The sequence below is a fragment of the Pelmatolapia mariae genome, linkage group LG3_W (assembly GCF_036321145.2).
Source record: "Pelmatolapia mariae isolate MD_Pm_ZW linkage group LG3_W, Pm_UMD_F_2, whole genome shotgun sequence".
NCBI classification, from domain to species: Eukaryota; Metazoa; Chordata; class Actinopteri; order Cichliformes; family Cichlidae; genus Pelmatolapia; species Pelmatolapia mariae.
The window spans coordinates 47,112,796-47,138,682 of record NC_086229.1 but is presented as its reverse complement, the minus strand read 5'-3'; the positions used below and the strand labels follow the sequence as shown (position 1 = coordinate 47,138,682).

The following is a 25,887-nucleotide window of genomic DNA, read 5'->3' as shown; positions in this document are numbered from 1 at the left end:
ATTGCCTCTGGATTAGCCATTTAACAACATAGATGAGATGAACTGCAATGACCGGAGGCAAATAAAGCAATGGTAAGTTCTTAAAGGTTGTGGGACTTTAGTAGCCCTGAACTTTAGAAATTGTCAAATTTGGTTAAACTGCTTAAAAATGGCCTTCTCCTGTATGTTCTGCTTGAATAGACAACAGCAGGCTATCGTTGGCAGATCCAACACATAGGAATAGAAATGCATTTCACTGCAAATAGTTTAGTTTATTCATTTTATCTTTATAGGCTTTGAGCTTTTTAGCTGCCTCACTTTGATTCTCAAAGTGAGGCATCAGTTTGCTGATTTCTGCCTTGTGACTTTCATATTAATCAGCCTAGTAGTTCAGATGCTCCCTGCTGAAGACAATAGACAAGAGGTTATTCATATTTTAGCTCTAATTTGGCTTTTTTTTCTTCTTCTTCTTCTTTTTGTGTTTGTTTGTGTCCTAGATGGCCTGACTCATTGGGTGGAGGTAAACGCTGTTTCTGAGTTTGCCTTCGCCCAAGCAGTGCAGAAATGTCTCAGCTACCCTTCAGAAAACATGGGTGGTGCTGGATGCCCGATATCCAGCTCGATCCCCGAGTAAACTAAAAAAAATAAGTGACCTGTAACCAATACATGTAACAAAGAAACTGTTTAAAAATATAATAAATTACTTTGTAATTGATACAGAGATGCCATTTTTATTACACAATGCCAGATGCTTCATTTTACAGGGATATTATTATGGACATGACAAATTGTAAGACAATGTCCAGCATATTATTGGTTTCCTATTTGTGGATCATACACAATTGTCTTTTTTGCAGGTTTAAGTATTGCTGGTAATTTGCAGCGGTTTTTTATTAATACAAATACCTGTTAAGTACTGATTTTTAATCATGACTTTATTGTTTCTGTGACACACTGTAATGTGTAGTCACATTATGTGATTTAATTTTTGTATATTGTATAAGTTTTAGGTGTAGTTTTCTTAAGGAAGGGCCTTAATCTTGTGATTTTTATTGGAGGTCCAACATGTGGTGTGATCCCTAGTTACGCCACAAGAGGGCACTTCCGCCCTAGTGAGATGGTTTAGTGTGACGCTACTGCTTGTCTTCAGATCTGGCAGAAGCGAGAGAGGAAACACACTACCTGTCGTCCATCTCATGATTTATCTGTTCTTTTCAGGTTAGTAAGTAATAAGACCACACATGTGGTCCACATAATTTACCCGACAAATAAGGGTAAAACCCAACCAGCAGTTTGTTTTGCTGAAGATCTGTATTCGTCTGTTTTGCTCATTGAAATGTGTTACGATCGAGAGTAGGAGCTAGCTTAGCCCGCGGGAGGCTGGAGTATACGTCGGCTTTGTAGTTTTCTAAACTTAAGGCACCCTCTTGTAACAAAAGTACACCACGGCTCCTGTATATTTGAGTTAATGTGTTCACAGAGACAGTTTGATGTGTTGTCACTGTTATTGTCTAAAGTTAGTGTAATAACGTGTAATAATTCTGATCGCTCTGCAATGTTGATGTGGAGATTTCCACTATACAGATATGCCATTAGTATATGGTATAGTATTGGAATGTTTGCTTTATCAAACTATGTGTGAAAAAAGAGTGTGATTTATAGCTCTTGGTAACAAATAACAAAGATGACTGTTTAGATTTTTGTTTATACTATTTTAGTTTATTCTGATTTTGGGCTTTGGGAATGTGAGACAGAGATGTTAAGAAGTTTTTGCAACCTGTTTTGAACACATGAATGTGTATAAATAAAGATCTGGCAGAAGCGAGAGAGGAAACACACTACCTGTCGTCCATCTCATGATTTATCTGTTCTTTTCAGAACCAGACATAATCTGTCAACCGCCCTCTTGCTTGGGGTGTGTTACAGATTCTTGGGGGCTCGTCCGGGATTGGCTCTCCACATTGCCATGAGCTAATCCCACAACCTACAACACCTCGTACTGGTAAAGCTGACAGCGTTGTGCCGGCTGCCCCGAAGTGAGCTGTCAGTGTGAGACAAGCTGAGACCAAGTGAGGAAGAGGGCTGGACCCAAAAGCAACCTACTACGAGAGACTGGGGAAGACGTCGTCATGGCAGACCAGGAGAGGAAAAGCCTGGTATGGGAGATCAGGAAAAGCCTACTGTCGCTGTCATCCAACGAACTTTTCCAGATTGCTTCTACAGTCGGCCCTGTTCCAGGCAAAGATGCTGCAGAGCTTTCCAGTGGAGACGCCGAGGGATGTTTCGAGTACATCCACGCCTTTATGTACAGTAAGAACTTGCTAGATGCTGAGGATAGGGGCATGGGAGAACTACTAGCCTTAAAAGATGTTGTCGATGAGGTTGTTCAGTCTCAAAGTAATGTAATCTTACCTACTGGGTCAGTCCAACCAGCTAACACTGATGTACTATTTCCTGATGTAACAAATGTAACCACTCCTGTAGCAGCAAACGCCAAGCTAATCACTGAGACAACTAATGAACTCAGCTGTGACATTTCACCAGAGAATGTCCAAAAGATGTTGTTAGACTATGAGGAGTTGAGCCGAAAGCTTGGTAGGCTGATGTACATTCCCACACCACAAGCCACAACACAACCTACACTCTCAGTCCCACCTCACTCTGAGGCACAGATGGACCCGAACAAGTAGTGTCATTGAAGGATCTGTCCTACATTCATCGCCGTGAATTCAAAGTTCAAGGAGGCCAAATTGGAGATCACTCATCTGATATTAGCTTTAACAGTGTTTGCAGACAGATAGAGGAGGGGATAAAGGACAATTTCACTGAGTCTGAGATCGTGAGAGGTGTGCTAAGAATAGTAAAGCCAGGGGATTTCAAGGACATGCTGGTCAATAAAGAAGACATGACTGTGGCTGAGCTCAAGGGATTCCTCCAGTCGCACTTAGGCGAGAGGAATAGCACAGAACTATTCCAAGAACTAATGTGTGCCAAACAAAATGAGCATATAACCCCTCAGCAGTTCCTCTACCGTGTTATTGGACTGAAGCAAAGAATAATGTTTGGGTCAAAACAGCCAGGGACTGATATCAGGTATAGCCCAGACACAGTACAAGATGTCTTCCTACACACAGTGTATCAGGGAATAGGACACAAGTACAATGACATTCGCAGGGAGCTGAAACCTTTACTTTCCGACAACACAGTTACAGATGAGACAATCTTAAAGCATGTCATGAGGTTCACAAGTGATGAGAGTGAACGACAAAGGCGTTTGGGGTTAACACAACGCTCAAGACAAGCTGCTGCACATAGTCTGCAGGTTGAGGGAGAACAGGTTAAACAGGCAAATACAAAGAAAGAGACGACAGAACATAGAGCTAAATCAGATGAAGTACAGAAGCTCGCAGAGAAAATAGATGTGCTCACCAAATTAGTAGACACGCTAGCAGAGAAAGTGGAGAGAAGCCAGTCATACAGCTGTCTACCCCCCAAGCCACAAGCAACCAGAAGAGGAACCCGTTATGGTTGTCCAAAGTGTGTGCAGGAGGGGTTACAAGATTGTAAACACTGCTTCACTTGTGGCGAACAGGGACACAGAGCTGTGGGTTGCCTAAAAAACCCTAAGCAGCAGGGAAACGTGAACCGGTTGCTGTGGGGGGACAAACAGTAACCGGAGTTCCTCCCAAGTCCCAATTCACAGACAGAGGACCTGAAACAGACACCACCCACAATGTGACGGGGAACAGTAGGTTCAAAACAACTATTGAAACAGCTGCTGTTAACAAAAAGCATAGCCGTGAGAGAACTGCTGCTGACCCCCTAAAAGACATGATGTACATCACCTCACAGAGGAGCAGCAGGGAGTTGTAAGGAAAATGCTGTTTGAGGAGTCAGCTGCTTTCGCAAAGGATGCTAATGATATAGGCTGTATTACAAGTCTAGAGCTGTCACTAAATCTTAAAGATGACATCCCTGTGCAAAAAGCCTACAGCTCAGTTCCAAAGCCATTATTCAATGAAGTAAAGGAGTACATCCAGGACCTTTTAGCAAAGGGCTGGATAATCAAATCAAAATCTCCTTATGCTGCCCCTGTTGTATGTGTCCGCAAAAAGGATGGCACATTACGCCTGTGCATCGACTATCGGTTACTGAACCAGAAAACCATTTCTGATAGGCACCCGCTGCCCCGTATCCAAGATCTGATCGATACGCTGGGGGGGCATTGCTGGTTCAGTATTCTTGACCAAGGAAAGGCGTACCACCAGGGATTTATGGCAGAGGGCTCAAGGCATCTCACAGCCTTTGTAACTCCCTGGGGGTTGTATGAGTGGGTCAGAATACCCTTCGGCCTCTCCAATGCGCCTGCAGCCTTTCAGAGGAGTATGGAGGAGATGCTGGATGCATTTAGGGATGAATGTTGCATTCCCTACCTAGATGACATCCTCTGCTATGCCAAAACCTTTGAGGATCATGTTGAGGGCGTCCGCAAAGTTTTGAAAGCACTTCAGCATCACGGTGTGAAGCTACGGCCTGAAAAGTGCGAACTCTTTCGCAGACAAGTAAGATATTTGGGTCGCCTTGTATCAGCAGAGGGTGTGCAAATTGATCCAAAGGATCTAGAGGCTGTGCAGTCACTCAGGGCCAAAACACCGCAGACTGTCGGCGATGTGAAGCGGCTCCTGGCGTTCCTCAGCTATTACCGTAGCTATATTCAGGACTTCTCACGTATCGCAAAGCCTGTGTATGAGCTTCTCCAAGCCAAGTCTGACATGTCGCGAGCACCATCTCACCAGAGGAAACCCAAAGGCAGTCAGCTGTCTTCCAATACTCCTGTGGTGTGGACTGGGGAACACCAGGGGGCACTGGAGCGACTCATTGACATGCTCACCCACCCTCCAGTCCTGGCCTACCCAGACTTCCACTTGCCTTTCTTGCTACACACAGATGCCTCAGAGCAAGGCCTTGGTGCTCTACTCTATCAGCAGCAAGATGGTAAGCTAAGGGTTATTGGGTATGGCTCCAGAACGCTGTCTCCTGCCGAGAAAAACTATTGCCTGCATAGTGGGAAATTAGAATTTCTGGCGCTTAAATGGGCGGTGTGTGAAAAGTTTAGAGACTATCTCTATTATGCCCCACACTTCACCATCTATACTGACAACAACCCTCTGACTTACATAATGAGCACTGCTAAGCTTAATGCTGTTGGGCATCGCTGGGTTGGGGAGTTGTCAGATTTCCGGTTTGAGATAAAATACAGACCAGGACAGGTAAATATAGATGCTGACACGTTGTCCCGCATGCCCCTTGACATTGAGAAGTACGTGACAGCATGTACTGAGGGGCTCTCTCATGAAGTTGTGCAAACCACATGGGGTGGGGCCAAAGCAGCCCAGGAACAGGATGTAGCTTGGGTCGCCATCCTGGCTCTTACTGCCAACACGAACCAAGACCCCCCAACTTCACTTCCAACCATAAGCAGTGAGGAGTTGGTGAAGGCTCAAAGGGAAGACCCAGCTGTGGGAGAAATCATTCGGCTAAAAGAGACAAACGCCGTAATGACCAACGAGATACGACAAACAGTAGGTAAAGCTGCAAGGAGATTGCTTCATGAATGGAGCAAACTGTGCCTTGACAATGGACTTTTGTATCGACGTACTACCGAAAGACAGCAACTTGTCCTCCCAGCAGTTTACAAGGCCAAAGTACTAAAATACCTCCATGACGACATGGGACACATTGGTACTGACCGAGTACTGGCCCTAGCTAGAGAGAGAGTCTACTGGCCATTTATGAAACAGGAAGTTGAAAACTACGTCACAAAGAAATGTCCCTGCATAAAACAAAAAAAAAACCGGTTGGACATGTCCGTGCCCCAATGGGTACAATCACTTCAAACTCACCTTTGGATCTTGTATGCATAGATTACCTGCACCTAGAGCCCAGCCGAGGTGGGTATGAATATATCCTGGTCGTAGTAGATCATTTTACAAGGTTTGCTCAAGCATACCCAACCAAAAATAAGTCAGGCAAGACAGCAGCTGAGCGCATCTTTGGTGATTTCATCCAGCGTTTTGGATATCCCGGCAGGCTGCATCACGATCAGGGTCGTGAGTTTGAAAACGAGCTCTTTAGGACTTTAAGAGAGAAAGCTGGGATTGGACACTCAAGGACCACACCGTATCACCCCCCAATGTAATCCCGCCGAGAGATTTAATCGGACTCTCTTGCAGATGGTTAGGACACTCGGTGACAAAGAAAAGCAATGCTGGAAAGATCACCTTCAGCAAACCGTGCACGCTTACAATTGTACGCGGCATGAGTCAACAGGGTATTCCCCTTACTTTCTTTTGTATGGGCATCACCCCCGTCTCCCAATAGACTTGTTGTTTGGCCTGGTTGGGGAGAAAAAAACTGTGTCTCACAAACATTATGCCGAGAAGTGGGCAGAAAAGATGACTGAGGCGTACAAGATAGCCAGTGACAATAGTAAACTGTCCAGCGCACGGGGAAAATCCTACTATGACAAAAAACTCAGGGGTGTCGTCTTGCATCCTGGGGACAGGGTCCTCGTTAGAAATCTTGGTGAAAGAGGTGGGCCTGGAAAACTCAAGTCATACTGGGAAAAGAGTATCTACGTAGTCAAAGCACAAGTAGCCGACAACCCCGTGTATGTCGTCTACCGAGAAGCAGGAGATAAGGATAAGACCAGAGTGCTTCACCGTAACTTGTTACTACTTGTGAATGACTTGCCAGTTGAGGCTCCACAGCAGATTCCCGAACCTACACCAAAGAGACAAACAAAATCAAACAACCTGCCAGGGGACAGAGGCAGGAGAAGGCAACAGACTGAAACAAGTGACTCAGACTCTGAAGAGAGCAATGGAAAATTCTGGTTGAGGCTTCCTGTAAAAGAAAGAGAGCCCATCAAAGGAAAGACTTACCATAGGATACCTACTGCAGAACAGCCTGACCCAGCCTCCGCTGAAGGAAACAGTCATGCGAAGGTATCTGTCAGGGAGGGAAACTATATTGGCCGGCCAGTCAGCCAAGATCAAGTCAGTCTAGGAGACAACCTTCCAGAGGTGCTTTCACTACATGACCCAGTCCCATCAGAAAGTGCAGATGATGAACTGTCAATTCCAAATGAGGATGAACTGTCTGCACGCACCCCTCCATTATGTTCCACTAGCGACATGAGAAGGTCGACTAGGGAGAGGAAACCAAGGCAAATGCTGACATACCAAACACTGGGTGAACCATCGTACCAGCCTCATCCTACAGTTGCAACGCTCTCCTCACCCTACATGCCACCATGGACAGTTCCTTATCATATTCCAACACCCACAGGCTTTGCACCTCACCTTCCATATGCTTACACACCTTACATATACACACCTTTACTATATTGAATAAGTGTATGTGTCAATGTTTTTGAGAAAAATTGAGGTTTGAATGCCAGGAGCCATTCTTATTTTGTCAGGGAGCGTGTGACACACTGTAATGTGTAGTCACATTATGTGATTTAATTTTTGTATATTGTATAAGTTTTAGGTGTAGTTTTCTTAAGGAAGGGCCTTAATCTTGTGATTTTTGTTGGAGGTCCAACATGTGGTGTGATCCCTAGTTACGCCACAAGAGGGCACTTCCGCCCTAGTGAGATGGTTTAGTGTGACGCTACTGCTTGTCTTCAGATCTGGCAGAAGCGAGAGAGGAAACACACTACCTGTCGTCCATCTCATGATTTATCTGTTCTTTTCAGGTTAGTAAGTAATAAGACCACACATGTGGTCCACATAATTTACCCGACAAATAAGGGTAAAACCCAACCAGCAGTTTGTTTTGCTGAAGATCTGTATTCGTCTGTTTTGCTCATTGAAATGTGTTACGATCGAGAGTAGGAGCTAGCTTAGCCCGCGGGAGGCTGGAGTATACGTCGGCTTTGTAGTTTTCTAAACTTAAGGCACCCTCTTGTAACAAAAGTACACCACGGCTCCTGTATATTTGAGTTAATGTGTTCACAGAGACAGTTTGATGTGTTGTCACTGTTATTGTCTAAAGTTAGTGTAATAACGTGTAATAATTCTGATCGCTCTGCAATGTTGATGTGGAGATTTCCACTATACAGATATGCCATTAGTATATGGTATAGTATTGGAATGTTTGCTTTATCAAACTATGTGTGAAAAAAGAGTGTGATTTATAGCTCTTGGTAACAAATAACAAAGATGACTGTTTAGATTTTTGTTTATACTATTTTAGTTTATTCTGATTTTGGGCTTTGGGAATGTGAGACAGAGATGTTAAGAAGTTTTTGCAACCTGTTTTGAACACATGAATGTGTATAAATAAAGATCTGGCAGAAGCGAGAGAGGAAACACACTACCTGTCGTCCATCTCATGATTTATCTGTTCTTTTCAGAACCAGACATAATCTGTCAACCGCCCTCTTGCTTGGGGTGTGTTACATTTCAATAGTAACCAAGGGTGCAAAAGTGATGGAAAATCAACATCAGAGTTCAACAGTGATTCAGTATCAGAATCTGACATTGTTTCAACATTAACAGTGTTTGAAAATGTAACGTTGCATCAATGTCAGTGTTCAACATTGATTCAATATCAAAACCTGACGTTGTTTCAATATTAAAAAAGTGTGCAAAAGTGACGTTGGGTCAACGTCAGATTTCAACGTTGATTCAATAGAAGCACCTGATATTGAAACAATGTTTAGTCAATGTCTCCTTGCTATCTGGGAGTAATAGCGATTGCTATATCACCTGTTCACGGCCCGAGGGAATTTTTGTGAATGAGTGGGTGATGGGGGAAGTCGACTTTTGCTGACCGCTCAAGCTTAGAATGTTTTTTTCTATGGATTTTAAGGATTTGATAACAAATAAAGGAGTTTTTAACCTAGAACTTTGACTTACGTTTTGAACAGCGGGCGTGTCAACATTATTCCCCTATTCAGCTGCTCGGCGACTCAAAGGCTTGAGTCGCCAATATTTGTCAGCAAAAAGTGCGACGGCAATGGAGCCTCCCGTTTTCAGCGAAGAATAAACGCCGACGCGAGCCCACGTCACAGGAAACTTCCCTGGGAGGAGAAATGGAGGTGCGAGAGCACACTGGAAAAGAACCTCAATCATCTCTTAATCCCCAGAATGATGTTAATGATGACGCGTTGCCATCCGACAGTGTGTCAAATCAAGGCAGTAGGTCAAGTTCAAGAGTATCATCTACTTCATCTGCACGTCTCAGGGCAGAAGCTGAAATGGCCGCCTGTTGTGCATTATGGAAAAACAAAATGAATTAACTTGTATGTTGGTCCATCAGCAAAGTCTTTCTTCACTGCCCAAAAGGGAGATTCAAACCTTTGATGATGATCCTTTACATTTTCAGGCTTTTATGCGCTTGTTTGAACAGGTCATAGAAGCAAAGACTGGCGATGCTGGCGACTGCCTGCATTATCTTGCACAGTACACCAAGGGGCAGCCCAATGAACTTGTTAAAAGCTGTCAACATATGTCTGAGAGACATATGTTGACAGCAAAGACTCTGCTGTATGAGCAGTTTGGGAATGGACATGTGATTGTATCTGCTTATTTGAACAAAGTTCACTCATGGCCACTGATTAGATCGGAAGATGGAAAAGCTCTTCAGGCGTATTGTTTGTTTCTGCATGGATGCTGCAATGCAATGGAAGAGATTAATGATCTCTCTGAATTAAATACACCTGCCAATATGCTTGCTGTGATTAGAAGACTGCCATATAAGTTAAAAGACAAATGGCGAACAGTAGCATGTGACATCCAGGAGAGGCAACATCGCAGAGCTACATTTATTGACATTGTTTCCTTCCTTGAGCGTCAAGTTAAAATTGCTACAGATCCAGTCTTTGGAAATCTGTATGACGTTCCAGCAACACATCTAGCAGCCAAGGGCAGCAATGGAGGGAAGAGCTAAAGGAAGTAGCTCCGCCACAACAGTCTCATACATACAGATCTCATATGTAGAGGATATGCAAAGAGAGTGCCAGTCGCAGAATTAGAGCGCAGTGATGGGAAGCTTTGGTATATCCCTCACCATGGAGTTTACCATCCTACCAAGGGGAAAATGCGGGTCGTCTTTGACTGTGCAGCATCATTCCAGGGTGTCTGTCTTAATGCGCAGCTCCTGAGTGGTCCTGACTTAACAAATGGTTTGGTTGGCGTACTGACGAGGTTCAGAAAAGAGCCTATTGTTTTGAGGCTATATTTCACCAGATGCATGAGCCAGAGGAAGATGCTGACCTTTTGAGGTTTCTTTGGTGGCCCGGTTGTGACTTCAATCAGAGCATGCAGGAGTACAGGATGGGTGTTCATTTGTTTGGGGCAACGTCCTCTCCAAGCTGCGCTAACTACGCCCTCCGAAAATGCGCAGAGGACAACAAAGCATACTTCAGCCAGCAGGTGATTGACACCATTCTGTATAGTTTTTATGTTTATAACTGCCTTGCTTCATTATGCTCTGAAGAAGAAGCCATCAATCTTTACTCAGACCTCAGAGACATTTGCGCCAAAGGTGGTTTTAACAAAGTGGATCAGCAATAGCTGCAGCGTTCTGGCAGTTATACCTGAGGAGGAAAGAGCAAATGAAGTTAAGGACCTAGACCTGGATTGTGACCTTTTACCTGTTGAGCGGGCATTGGGAGTGAGGTGGTGCCTGCAGTCAGATCCATTAAAGTTCTGCATATCCATCCCAAACAGACCATTGACTCGGACAGGGATCCTATCCACAGTAAGCTCCTTCTATGACCCTCTGGGGTTCCATTTATTCTGTTATTTTCACAGCCAAGAGAATCCTTCAAGATCTGTGCCAGAGGGGTATAGGATGGAAAAAATTCCCTCGGGATGTGAACAGGTGATATAGCAATCACTATTACTCCCAGATACCAAGCCCCCCCCCCCCCCCCCCCCCCCCCCCACCGTCCTTACACACACAACACAGACATTACATGGGGATACAGGTCGGAGATCGGTAGCGTTACAGAAAAAACACTGAAATGTACACTACAATGGGAAGGTACAAGAGGAAAAAAAAGAGACCTCTTCCCATGCTGGGCTCCCGTGGGAGGACAGCATGAGAACAGGAAACAAAAAAACTCCTCTGCACTAAAAAAGCACATAAATGTCCACAGCACAACATTATGGAACACGTGACAAGCCACAGGGTTGGGTAGGGGGTGAGGAGTAATGCGAAGCAAACACAGCAGCCGCCCTGCCCAACGCTACCATTCCAGCACGGGCTCAGACCCGCCGTGTTCCCCAGCAGGAAACAAGCATCGAAGGCGTTTGGTAAGGGAGGGGGGGGGGATGAGTGTGTGCATATCAGTGTATATGTATGTGTGTGCGTGTCCAGAGTTCAGCTGAGACAGTGTCTTCGCCCTGCCAGGCTAAGTAAACAGTCTTCCAGCCAACCCAGGTGGCCTTGCATGGAATGGGAGGAACAGTCTAAACACAGTCGTTATCAGGGAGTTTTTGTTCGGCTCCGGCCTTGAGCCCACAGCTGGCGCTGAAGGGATAGCCGTGTTATGATGGTGGTTTTTCTTTTATGTGAACAGCTCATAAGAATTTCAAAGCTGTTCTCTAACACTCCGAAACCGACACTGGTCTCTCAATCTCCCGTTGGAGAGCCGCGAGCTTCTCCATGATGTTATCAAACTTGCGCTCCGTGGTCTTGTCATTCTTGTGCTCAGAGAGCAGATTCTGAGACCTCATGACTGCAGTGAGCTGCTCCAAGATGTGATCCAACTTGCGCTCAGAGGTCTTATTCTGAGTATTCACGGCAGCCGTAAGCTTCTCCAAGATCTTAACCATGCTGCACTCAGTGAGCCCATTCTGAGAAGTCGCGCCTCGTCCAATCGTTTCAATCCCAGCGGGCAGCCTTGGGGGGGTTTGAACAGCCGGTTCCACTTTCTTAATTCTCCGATAAGCCAGGGCCAAGCCAGCTCCGATCAGCAAGAACCCTGTTATCATGGTTCCGAATAGGTAGATATCTTCAGCATCTTCGGTCGACAGTCCCGGCAGGCACACGACCCTCCAGTTATGCCACCTATCCATCGTTTATCCGGCAGGGAAAGCACATCCACGGCACTCTGGCTCTCCCGAGCCAGGGCTTCTCATTGAGAAGAGCGTGTCAATGGCATTCAAAGACCAGAGATCAAATCCATAATTCTCTTTTAGGTTTTAGAAACAGACTGTGAGAGTGTTCCAGGGAAAGTAAAAAATAAAAACACGAGACAAGACAAGGACATAAGAAGCTAAACAGGGAAGATAAGGGAGAGAAGTGCAACCGCCTTTGCCGAGAGCCAAACAAGAAGTTCACCTTGTAATTGGAAGGTTGCCGGTTTGAGTCCCGGCTTGGACAGTCTCGGTTGTTGTGTCCTTGGGCAAGACACTTCACCCGTTGCCTACTGGTGGTGGTCAGAGGGACCGGTGGCGCCAGTGTCCGGCAGCCTCGCCTATGTCAGTGCGCCCCAGGGTGGCTGTGGCTACAATGTAGCTTGCCATCACCAGTGTGTGAATGTGTGGATAACTGGTTGTGTAAAGTGCTTTTGGGTCCTCAGGGACTAGTAAAGCGCTATACAAATACAGGCTAATTTACCATTAGAGTTGTAAGCTCTTCACCTGAACTCAGCTAACTCTGAAGTCGGCCTCCCCTTACAGTCCTTTTACTAACAACAGTAGTTACACAAACATCTTATTAATCATATGACAGTTAAGACACTCACATGTGAACATGTGAGCCTGTGATTTGTGTGTGTGACACTTTCTGCTACACCACATATCACTGTGACCTTTCACTGATGTTCCAAGTCACCCTCTGTATGGCGTAACCTTTTAAAGAACCAGTGTGTAGAAAACAGAGGTGAGCATTCTTACTAAAGATCTAATCTTCTTGCACAATGACAACCATGTTGATCCACAATTCTCTAACAGTGAGTGACAGGAGAATGGTGGCTAAGCTGTCATCCCTGTTGGACAGCCTCTCCCACCCCATGCAGGAGACTCTGACAGCACTGAGCAGCTCCTTCAGTGGCAGGCTGTGGCACCCACGATGTGGGATGGAGAGATTTTGCCGGTCTTTCCTTCCTACTGTTGTCAGACTCCACAACAAAGACTTCGCAGCTGACCAAACACACAAATCCACACATATGCAATAATACGAAGTACAATTCTCTTTTTCTGACTAAACTGTATTTTATTCTGTTTTATTGTGTACAGTATCTTATTCTTATTATCATATATTCCAGTATTTTTTCTTAATTTTCGCTGCTGTAACAAAACAAATTTCCCACATGTGGAATAACAGTTATCTTATCTTATATAAAAAAAAATAAAATTATAGCACACCAGAAAGATAGTCAGGAATTCTGTGTTAGCAAAGATGAAAGAAAAGGGTGACACAAAACAAAGGTGCGTGAGAAAGAATCACATACTCTGATGAGGGGACTGATTTATTTAAAATAAATGTACCACTGATGGTCTACTTGTCCTGTTTGTGTTTTGGGGTCTTTGTGTCCAGTTGTGGAGTGCTTCCTCTCAGGCTCATTGCTGAGTGCTTTCCCACATCTCCAGCCCCACACCTACTATGAGAGGAGGTTAAGCAGACGTGCTGTTCTCACAAGGCACTGCTCCACCTGCGCACGCAGTGTATTTACACCTCAGTGCCTTCAACCAACCTCAAACAAACTCTGGGCTTTATTTACTGACCTCTGGTGGCAGTAAGGTGACATTGTTTTTTTGAAATTATATTTTGCCGTTTTCCATTAGGCATCGTAAACCAAGATTTTGTGTTCTTCTCTGTTAAGCACACTGATTTGCCATGTAATGAAATGTGGTATGTATAATATTACTGTCTCAATGTTAAAATGCTGGGTTAAAGAGTGAAAACAACGACAGAGACACTACTCTTAAATTCTCTTAAACCTTTCTTATCAAGAGTTCAGCTTTCTCATTTTGAACCTCACACCTTCTGACTGAATTAGGTGGTTTGTTCAGCTTCAAACTTGAGCCAGTGAATCTGGAAAATGTGAGACACACTCAGGTTGATGGACCCTTTTCTTCTAAAGAAACTGAAGCCAAAGATCTAAATGAGCAAAAATAAAAATAAAAAAAACTATCAACACCTGTCAGGTACCTCCTGATGACCTGTCAAGTAAATTAATACATTTTTCAATAATATTTTCACATAAAAGATAAAATAATAACACAATTTTAAAATGGTGCTCTTCACCAGCTTGTACAAACAAAAACAGAAGCATTAACTGAAAGGCTGCGAGACAATTCATGAATGAAGACATATCATTTACAACAAAATGTGTCACATGGCAATTAGTTTAGTTTCTGAACTAGTAGGATGAATGACCATGGCTTGTTCTCCACAGTGATGTGTTAAAATAATCAGTAGATCAGGTCCATCAATCAGAAACGGAGCCCGGAGACGTCTGAGATGACGTTTTTGAAGCGCTTTGTCGACGTTTCTCATAATATTTCTACAAAAAAAAAAAAAAAAAAAAAACCTCAGAAACCAAACATTGTTAGGCCAAGAGTGTGATTTCGTGTACTGAATGGTGTGTGCGCATGTGTACCTGCAGGTTGTCGTAGTGTTTCTTGCTGCAGCAGTGGAGTTCCTTGGCGGTCTTCTCATTCAGGTAGAAAACAGAGCAGATGTTACAGAAAAATCCTGATTTTGGGATCACAAACTCCTGACCTGCAGAGAAACAGAAACAGGAAAATTAGACAAGTATTAACACAGCATTTGTGTGTTTGTGTTTATGTGTGTGTCTCACCGAGGGGGCTATTGGGGTTCAACTGAGGCAGTCTGAAGTCTGATACAACACATGGAGACTGAGAGCGAGATCGCTTTGCCTCAGGTCCGACAAGCTCCCTCCTGCGTTTACCCACAACTGAAAATGGAAAGAGCGACACGTTAATCATCAACAAATCTGCTGCTGAGGGAGCCACTGGGTTTATAAAATATTAAATTATAACTTAAGTAATTAAACAAATGATTTTTGATTTATTTAAAAAGGTGAAATGTTTATCAGCCACTTTATTAGGTACACTTGTTTGTCTGCTCATTAATGTACATCTCTAATCGGCCAATCACATGGCAGCAACTGAGTGATCTTTTGAGTTCAGAGGAGAATGTAATAACTCAAATAAACACTTATTACAACCAAGGTATGCAGAGGAGTATCTCTGAACACACAGCACATCCAACATTGAAGAGATGAGCTACAGCAGCAAAAGACGACACTGGGTTCGACTTCTCTAAGCTAAGAACGCAAAACTGAGGGTACAATTCACACAGGCTCAGCAATGCTGTAAAATAAAAAAAGTCTCAATTTCTGCTGTGACTACTGTAACAGTAGCAGGCTATACAATTTTTCTTTTTTTATTCAGTTTACTGTGTTTTCGCTGTTAGAGTGATGTATTTTGTTGATTTAAAGCAGCTCTTTATACCTTTAATGCCAACCGTGCTCCATCCATCCTTCTCCTCTCCCTCTGTCTCTTTATCAGGACACTTGGGCTCCGGCTGCTGTCCAGCAGGGGCAGGTGCAGCATCAGGCTGGGTCTCTGCTTCCTCCTCGGTCCTCTGGGTCTCCGCCTGGCCGTCACCTGGCGGCACAGATGAGTCTCGGTCCTGTGATGAAGTGGGATTAACAGAAGCTGGAGGCAGTGGTTCTGTTGTTTCCTCCTCTTCTGTCTCATCTTTTGTCATCTCTGGTTTCCCTCTAGCAGATTTTCTCACTGTGGGAGGAAACAACAGATTAATTAAGCTTCTCTGTCTCAGAGCTCTGACACGACATTATCCCAGATGCCAGCCATTGGAGAATATATGTACCAGTGTTATGTATTTAAAATGCAAAATATGAGTAACTGTATTCAATTATAGTTACCGCTTAAATAGGTGATAATTTATTGAAATTAATGGATTAAACGGCAGTCTTTTTCAGTTTCATATGTTAGGCCCTCTCTGCTTTTGGTACATTGCTGGAAACCCAAACAAAACACGCAATAAGAGGGTCTAATGTAAGCGTTCTGTGTCAGTTACACAACCTGGAGCCAGCACAAGAGAAGCAGCAGTGCACGGGCAGGAATACATTTCTTATTTGGAAATTCCAACACCACTTCATATTTAAAGAACAAAGGGATGGGCAAAATCTGAAAGTGCAATGCAAACTCTGCCAACAAACAAGCTGCTCTCGGTGTCTAAAGCACATGTGTCAAACTCAAGGCCCGCGGGCCACATCTGACCCAGCGTACATTTATATCCAGCCCGCGAGATCATTTTATATAGATTTATTATCATCGTTATGCAAATGAGGCGCTAATAACACACAAACTACAGATCCCAAAATGCAGTGCTGCAGGCTCCTTGCCCAACGCTAGGCTAGCTGGGAACATTCCCGCATCAATCAAGTCAAACTTCTGTAATTGTGAAGCTAGCCCCTCACAATGACGAAGAGAAAAATTGATTCTGAAAACAGAGCCTTTAAGCACTGGTCGGAGGCTGAATATATGTTTACAAACATTGCTGGTAAACCCGTGTGGTCTTATTAGTGGAGCTAATGTGGCTGTAATTAAGTAATTTAATTTAAGACGGCACGACGAGACAAAACGTCGGGATAAGCTGAAAAATCTAAATGCAGAGCAGAAAATACAGAAAGTAGAAGTCTAAAGAAGAATGTGACATTTCAGCAGACGTTTGTCACCAGAGCAAAATCACAAAGTGAAGCTGTTGTGAAAGCAAGTTTTATTGTAGAGATAGCCAAATCAGCCCGGCCATTTACCGAGGGAGAGTTTCTGAATAGCTGCATGATGATGGTGTGCGACGCCCAGAGAAAACGCAGATTTTGGCAAATGTGAGCCTGAGCAGAAACGTATGTCAAAGTGTAACCGACATGAAACTGCCCTGGGACAAACTTGTTGGACTTACAACAGATGGAGCGCCGGTGTTGTGCGGTGAAAAAAGTGGACTAGTCAGCAGGATGCGAGTAAAGATGCAGGAGGAGAACTGTACCGGTGAGTTAACAGCATATCCCTGCATCATGCACCAGGAAACGCTGTGTGGTAAAGTCCTAAAAATGGAGCATGTAATGATCCGTAAATTTTATCCAAATTAAAGGTTTAAATCACCGTCAATTTCAGTCTTTTATGTGGGAAATAGATTCAGAGTTTGCCGACATTCCTTATCATACAGAGGTCCGTTGGCTGAGCTGGGGAAAAGTTCTCAATCGAGTTTTTGAGCTCAGCAAGGAAATCTGTCAATTCATGGATATGACATGTATGATGCGCTGAAGGCATTTCAAGTGAAGCTGTCACAAATGCACCAGTGCAACCTGCCTCACTTTCCCTGTTGCCAAGTAATGTTGAACCAAGTCAGCGGACTTTGCTGATAAACTGAGCGCACTGAGCACGCATGGCGCTTTGGTGACTTTGAAGCACAAAATGAGAATTTCGAGCTGCTTCACACCCCACTTACAGTTGACGTGGAAATTGGACCTGTGCAGATTCAGATGGAGCTGCATTCACATGGGAGAGTACTCAAGGCAAAGGACGAGACTCGAAGGCCCTCGTGTTATTAGTTCCATTCCTGAAGCAATGCCCCAGCCCTGTTTACATGCGGCTATAACCTTGTATATGTTTTCATTTATTTTTTCTGGGGGTTTTGGCAGCATGTTCATATTTCTAACTTGCAGAATTTTGACAGGATATATTTTTATGGAGAGCAAAATCTTTAAAGTTAAAGTTTATTTTTTTAAGTTTAGTTATTCTGGAATTATATTCCTGTCTGTTTTTAATGCATATTTATGTTAAAAAAAACCCCATTGATTTAGTGTGTTCAATAAATGTTTATCGTGTTTGGCCCGCGACCTAAAGTGTGCCTTGACGTTTTGGCCCCTGTGCAATTGGGTTTGACATCCCTGCTCTAAAGACTCCAACCTAAAGAAACATCTTGAAGTAAGTTCTTTTTCAAAAAACTAACGTTAGCCTGCTGCAACTACCTTGCTTTAATTGTGGTAGCTACCTGGGTTATGTGCCATTTCAGTATCTACGTGACTATTACTGAAGGCTACTCGTCACCAAGCTAACATCTTATCTTATGTTAACATAAGTCTTTTCTCCCCTACAGTAAATATATTGTCTATTCAGGGAGATTTGGGCTTACAAGCCAAAACCAAACAGGAATATGCAGGATGTGATTGCTACATTCATGTAGTTGTGAAAAGCATGACAGTATATTAAGTAGTCCGAAGTATTCAGAATACGTTACTCACAATGAGTAAATTAACAGAATACATTACAAACTATATTTTGGTGCATGTATTCTGTAATCTGTAGTGGAATACATTTTAAAAGTAACCTTCCCAACACTGACCGGGGGTCTGCCTGGTTCTCTTCCTGGGTCGACCTCTTGTTCTGGTAATTACCGCCTCCTTCTCCTCAGTCTCGTCCACTGTCACAAAGTTCACGCTCTCCTCTAAAACAAGAAATCAGAGGTCACAGGCTTGTATTGGCAGTAAAAACTGTCATTTCTTGTTGAAATATACCCAAGTTAAATGCTGTCTTCTAACAGGGCGATGTGGGAAAATCTCCATTTAATTAGAACAATGTTTATGTCAAGCATAAAGTTTCCTGTTTCTCCTAAGGCATAGGGTTAGGGTTAACCTAAATATTTATTTTGTTGAAGTTGAACGAGTTGAATGAGTCAATTCTTAGCAAGGTAGATGACTATCTTAGTTAGGTGCACCTAAATTTTTCAACCGCATCACTTAACACCGCAGTTTTACATGTATACTTTTTTAAAAAAAATTTAACTGCTTATTGAAATTATGCATAAAATAAAATGTACAGTATTTAATGTCTTCCTTTGTTCTAAGACTCATATGTACAGTAGTATGGATGACCGCCATCACTTCAAGTACTTTGCCTTCATGCAGGTATGAAAAATAGAGAAATAAAAGGAAAAAACAAAACACACAAACAAAGAAACATGTGTACAGATAGATACAGTTTGTAACTATATACATCCAGAGAGACGACAATTGAAAAGCCAACACACTAAGTAGCAGTAGCAGATTAATACGTTATTATAAAAAAAAAACCAAAATAAACAAATATTTAAACAACCATTCCTTCAATGATGAATATCAATGATATCTGGCCTTATGGAACTCACACAGTGGAGCCATTTTCCCCAGTGTTTTACAAATTTCTCATACTCAAAATTCCCTAAAAAAAAAAAAAAAAGGTAATCTTTTCCATATTATGAATCTCCAAAGTTACATTAATACAGCTGTTTAATGTTGGTGGATCCTTTTGGTCAGTGCCTTTTTACTTGCAACTAGCAGCACACAAAGTAAGTATTTATCTATACCCTTTATGTCTGAGGGTATGTATTCTAAAAATATGAATTTGAAATCAAAGCGTAAATATGTACTAAATATTTTTTGCATCACTTTATGGGCTTCTATCCAGTAATTCTTAATATTCTTACAATCCCAAATTATATGGTAGTGGTGTGCTGTTTCATAGCCACAGTTCCTCCAACATTCACAACTTCCATCATCATAATGCCCCTCTAAAGCTGGGGTAATGAAAAAACGAGCAAAACATTTCTAGCAGAACTCCTTCCAAATATGTGATTTTGTTCTTCTCCAGTGAAAAGAACAAATGTTTTGCCATTACTCTTCTGTAATCACCAGACCTCCTCCTTTCTCCCATCTTTTTTTTATATACTTGGTTGAATAATTGCTGAGATCATGAACACTTTTGTATATTTGTGAGATTACACCTTTCTTAATTTCTGACTTATGAGCATTTACAAAGAGTTGGATAAATGGCCTCGCTGTACTGGGTATTTGGTTTTTAATGTTTCGAGTATAAAAGTTTCTTACCTGTAAGTATCTATAGGTCCTTCTCAAAAAATTAGCATATTGTGATAAAGTTCATTATTTCCCGTAATGTACTGATAAACATTAGAATTTCATATATTTTAGGTTCATTACACACAACTGAAGTAGTTCAAGTCTTTCATTGTTTTAATATTGATGATTTTGGCATACATAACTCATGAAAACCAAAAATTCCTATCTCAAAAAATTAGCATATCATGAAAAGGTTCTCTAAACGAGCTATTAACCTAACCATCTGAATCAACGAATTAACTCTAAACACCTGCAAAAGATTCCTGAGGCTTTTAAAAACTCCTAGCCTGGTTCATTACTCAAAACCGCAATCATGGGTAAGACTGCCGACCTGACTGCTGTCCAGAAGGCCATCATTGACACCCTCAAGCAAGAGGGTAAGACACAGAAAGAAATTTCTGAACAAATAGGCTGTTCCCAGAGTGCTGTATCAAGGCACCTCAGTGGGAAGTCTGTGGGAAGGAAAAAGTGTGACACAAAACGCTGCACAAGAAGAGGTGACCAGACCCTGAGGAAGATTGTGGAGAAGGACCGATTCCAGACTTTGGGGGACCTGCGGAAGCAGTGGACTGAGTCTGGAGTAGAAACATCCAGAGCCACCGTTTACAGGCGTGTGCAGGAAATGTGCTACAGGTGCCTCATTCCCCAGGTCAAGCCACTTTTGAACCAGAAACAGCAGCAGAAGCGCCTGACCTGGGCTACAGAGAAGCAGCACTGGACTGTTGCTCAGTGGTTCAAAGTACTTTTTTCAGATGAAAGGAACTTTTGCATGTCATTCGGAAATCAAGGTGCCAGAGTCTGGAGGAAGACTGGGGAGAGGGAAATGCCAAAATGCCTGAAGTCCAGTGTCACGTACCCACAGTCAGTGATGGTCTGGGGTGCCATGTCAGCTGCTGGTGTTGGTCCACTGTGTTTTATCAAGGGCAGGGTCAATGCAGCTAGCTAGCAGGAGATTTTGGAGCACGTCATGCTTCCATCTGCTGAAAAGCTTTATGTAGATGAAGATTTCATTTTTCAGCACGACCTGGCACCTGCTCACAGTGCCAAAACCACTGGTAAATGGTTTACTGACAATGGTATTATGTTGAAGTCATGGTACATGACTTCAACCATGTATCACTGGACAATACACTACCAACATTCAGACAATATGTAGCATACAATAGGTCTAATTCTAGACCTATTGTATGCTAATGTAAAGGATGCATATAGCTCCTCCTCCCTCCCCCCACTTGGTAGGTCAGATCATAACCTGATTCACCTCACCCCCCCGCCATGTGCCAATTGTGAGGAGGGAACCTGCGACCACGAGTAGCGTTAGGAGGTGGTCAGAGGAGGCCTTAGCGGAACTACAGGGCTGTTTCGAGGTGACCAACTGGGAGACACTCTGTGAGCCTCACGCTGAGGACATCAATGGGCTAACTGAGTGTACCACAGACTACATAACTTTCTGCACCAACTCCATTGTTCCAACTCAGACTGTTCATTGTTACCCAAATAACAAGCCGTGGGTGACTAAGGACATCAAAGCCCTCCTCAACGACAAGAAAAGGGCTTTCAGAGGGGACAATAAAGAGGAGGAGGAGGAAGGTCCAGGTGTTACTAAAGGACAAGATCAGAGAGGCTAAGGACAATTACAGGAGGAAGCTGGAGTGGAAACTCCAGCAGAACAGCATGAGAGAGGTGTGGAGGGGCATGAAGACCATCACTGGATTCAGGCCAACCAACAGCAGGGGAGCTGAGGGAGGTGAGGATAGAGCTAACGAGTTGAATCTGTTTTTCAATAGATTCGATACCACAGTGTCTGCTCACACCCCCGCAACCTCACCTGTAGTCAGCCTGGAATCCAGAGCCACACCACTGGGCCAGCCTCTCTCTTCCCATAGCACTGTTGCCTCCTGTGGGATTCCTGACACCCCTCCCCCACCCATCACCTTCACTCAATACCAGGTTGAGATGCAAATGAGGAGACTTCACTCAGGCAAGTCTGCTGGACCAGACGGAGTGAGTCCCCGCCTCCTCAAGGCCTGTGCCCCCCAGCTGTGTGGAGTCTTTTATTAAGTGTTTATGCTGAGTCTGAGTCTGCAAAGGGTCCCAGTGATGTGGAAGACATCATGCCTCGTCCCTGTACCAAAGACGCCACGTCCCAGTGGCCCCCAGGCTTACAGGCCCGTGGCACTGACCTCCCACATCATGAAGACCCTGGAAAGGCTCATCCTGGACCAGCTGCGACCCATTGTCAGACCACATCTGGATACCCTTCAATTTGCCTATCAGCCTCGTCTTTGAACAGAGGACGCCATCATCTACCTGCTCAATCGTGTCTACACCCATCTGGACCAGCCAGCGAGCACTGTGAGGGTCATGTTTTTTTTACTTTTCCAGTGCTTTCAACACCATCAGGCCGACCCTCCTGGGTGATAAGTTAACAACGATGCAGGTGGATGCTTCTCTGGTGTCCTGGATTGTTGATTACCTGACAGGAAGACCACAATATGTACGTCTCCCACAGTGTGTGTCTGACAAGGTGATCAGCAACACAGGGGCACCACAGGGGACTGTCCTCTCCCCCTTCCTCTTCACCCTCTACACCACAGACTTCAGCCACTGCACAGAGACCTGCCATCTTCAGAAGTTTTCTGATGACTCAGCGGTGGTTGGATGCATCAGCAGGGATGATGAGACAGAGTACCGGGCTGTGGTCGACTCCTTTGTCACGTGGTGTGAGCAGAATTATCTGCAGCTCAACGTGGCAAAGACCAAGGAATTAATAGTGGACTTCAGGAAGACCAGGAAACACTTGACCCCTGTTTCAATCCAGGGGGTCAGTGTTGACTAGGGCTGCACGATTTTGCATAAAATGAGAATCGCGATTTTTTTGCTTGGAATTGAGATCACGATTCTCTCACGATTTTCTCTTCCAATATAAATATTTATTGCACTTATTAACTGCACATCAACTTCGCAACAGCTGAAACTGAACATAAAAACAATAAATAAACATAAAAACAATAAATGCTCACATTTTGTGGTTGCCGCAAAATGTTGTACTGCTTGAAATTCCGTCTCCACCGTTGCTCGACACTGCGTGTATAGAGCAGGTAGTGCAACAATAGAAACATAGTTGCGGGACGGCACTGTGTAGCGTTTGTCTAGGGTGTTGATCATTTTCCTAAATCCCTAGTTTTGCACAGTGTTGATATATCTTTGGTCAGGTGATGAGTAATAGCCTCCGTAATTTCTTTGTGCCTGCGGGAGTTCGACGTGTATAGGGAAGCGCTGTATAAGGTTCCCGTTATTGATGTTTGGGTGGTTGACCGGGACGAATTTTCTCCTGTCACTTTCTCGTCATCCCTGACGTGTTCTCCGTTGTTTTTTCCTGCTAATTTGAGCACAGCTTCTGTATCACGTGGTATAAGGCTCCGCCCTTGTCATTTGTTGAGCAGGAAGAGTGAGCGCTTGTTTTCATGCAGATTACGTCCCGGATCAAAATGCGGTACAATCGTTGTCGTCTTTTTTTTTTTTTTTTTTTTTTAAATCGTCATTTGGAAATGAGATCGCACATAAGTATGAATCGAGATCGCGATTTTCTAACGATTAATCGTGCAGCCCTAGTGTTGACATTGTGGAGGACTATAAATACCTTGGAGTACATTTGACAATAAACTGGACTGGGCTAAAAACACCAAAGCACTTTACAGAAAGGGCCAGAGTCGTCTCTATTTTTTGAGGCGACTGAGGTCCTTCAACATCTGCCAGAAAATGCTCAGGATTTTCTACGAGTCTGTTGTGGCCAGTGCAATCCTCTATGCTGTTGCATGCTGGGGGAGCAGGCTGAGGGTAGCAGATGCCAACGGACTCGATAAACTGATCCATGATTTGGTTTGGTTTCTTATTTTGGAAATGTAGTCCTGTAGATTTTTATAGATTTTCATCTGCTACAACTGCCTGTATGTGGATATTGGTTATTGTTTTGCATTCAATTTCCTTCCATCACTGCTCTGATCATTACTGAAGTATAGTTTTGGGGGGGGAATTGATGTCCATACAGACAATATTGATTTGTAAATGATTAACTAACAATGTTTTGCTTGTGCTTAAAGTGATTTGGCACTCTTTGGCAATATTGTAAACAATGTTAAACATAATCATCACATCGGCCTCCTCTAACGACCTGTTTGCTGTTGCCTGCCACTGAAAGGCAGTGGGGAGAGGGGACACTTGGGCAGTGCATTCATCACGACATATAATGTGTTTTCTGGATACACTGTGCTTTTTCAACGTTCAGAGGTTGATGCCTCTGTGTCAGAGCACTGGCTATGAATTTCAGATGAATCAGGCCTTAACTTAACAAAAACGTTATCAATCGTTCTTTTCATCTTTTCTTTTTACCCACAGCTACATCCACTTCTGTCGGGCCTAGGCTACTCACTAGGGCTGGGTATCATCACTGATTTCTATGATCCAATCGATTCCGTTTCACAAATATTCTAATTATATTACATAAGTCAGAAATATTACAATTCTGATCATTTATCAGTACTGATACATGTGAGACTTTATGCGAGATTTGAACATCACAGCAGATGCCTTTTTGTCAAAGTAACTGAGAATAAAACACAGAAAAACATGAAGGAGATTTTCTTGGCCTGGCTTTTTATAGCAGATAACCTTAAAAATATTCTGCAATTTTGTATAATTTTAAAAAGTTTGCATTTCTTCAGTACTGAACAGCAGCAATTAGGCTTTGTTGTCTGAGGTCATTTAAGTAAAATAAAAAGAACAAAATATAGACAGCGGCCGACAGCGTTGTAAACAACGGTACACTGGTGGGTAATAAGTGAATGAATAATGCAGAAAACAGAGATTTGAGACGGGAAACAGAGAGAGAGAGAGAGAGAGAGAGAGAGAGGTGCATGAAGTTTGATTTTTATCGTTTTTTCATGATGTTTATCAAATGTGAAGCGCAGTTTGCTGCTGGTTCAGTGAATTTTGGTGTAAAAGAGAAAAAACCCACTACTCAGAATCAAGGAAGAAAGACACAAAGCGCTGACCCGCCAACGCACCAGAATCAGTGAGTTGTCGGCTCTCAGCCCCGACGGCGTGTCCGTGTATGGGCCATTGTGTGAGAAAGCCGAGAAAGAGAAAGCTGATTCTGATGTGTCGGGTCCGCTCCGTGTTTACGTCTTCGTGTGGAATCCGTTTTCCTGCTCTCATTTACTGTTTGGTGGTTGTTGAAAATAGTTTTGTGAGCTTTAACCTGAGATTCTGGTGTTTCTGGCAAAATACATTTATATTTAAAAGTCGATTCAGGATTTAATGAATCGATATCGCTTTATCCAAGCTACTCAACTCTCTCTATCCACCTGCACTTTAAAACGTGCACGAAGGACTACAGGAATATCTGGACCGTGACCAATCAGAGATGCCCCGCCCCTGAGTATCTCCGATTGGGTTAGACCATAATGTGGGCATAATGTGTCCGTTGTTGACCACACAGACGTTTAGAGTTGCAGAGACTTTTTTTTAATGTTACTCGAACAGCTGGCTGCACCGGTGCGACTTAAGGTTTGTTTTAGTCACACCATTGAAAGATTTGGTCACATTTGAGACCAAATTGGTCGCACTCTAGAGCCCTGCCAACAAAAATTATGCTGTACACATTCGCTTCTCCTCCACAAAGCCAGGGGATGTCCTATTGGGAGGAGGCCCCGGGGCAGATCCCGCAATGAGGCCAAAAGGGACGTCTGAACTTCCGACTGCCCCCACGACCCGAACCCGAATAAGCAGTTAAAAAAAATGGATGGATGGAGAATGAAACTGACCTGTTTTATCATATTTGCGTTTAGCAGATCCTGATGTCTTCTCTGCTTCCTCTTCTACCTCAGCTGCTGTCGCCAAAGTCTAAAAACAAAGACACAAAATCACAACCATCG

The 25,887-nt window shown here is 43.5% G+C and overlaps 1 protein-coding gene across 1 annotated transcript in view; it reads right to left on the bottom strand.

The window, feature by feature from the left end:
- Positions 1–13,202: 13,202 nt before the first annotated feature.
- The window catches only part of LOC134624524 (uncharacterized), a 40,371-nt gene continuing 27,686 nt past the window's right edge, over positions 13,203–25,887 (bottom strand). The window contains exons 29-34 of the mRNA XM_063469521.1: positions 25,777–25,855; positions 18,403–18,504; positions 15,483–15,770; positions 14,807–14,923; positions 14,606–14,727; positions 13,203–14,509 (exon numbers count right to left, since the gene is read on the bottom strand). Of these exons, the coding sequence (XP_063325591.1) occupies positions 14,435–14,509; positions 14,606–14,727; positions 14,807–14,923; positions 15,483–15,770; positions 18,403–18,504; positions 25,777–25,855 (783 nt within the window). The 3' untranslated portion in view covers positions 13,203–14,434. The remainder of the gene's footprint in view (positions 14,510–14,605; positions 14,728–14,806; positions 14,924–15,482; positions 15,771–18,402; positions 18,505–25,776; positions 25,856–25,887) is intronic.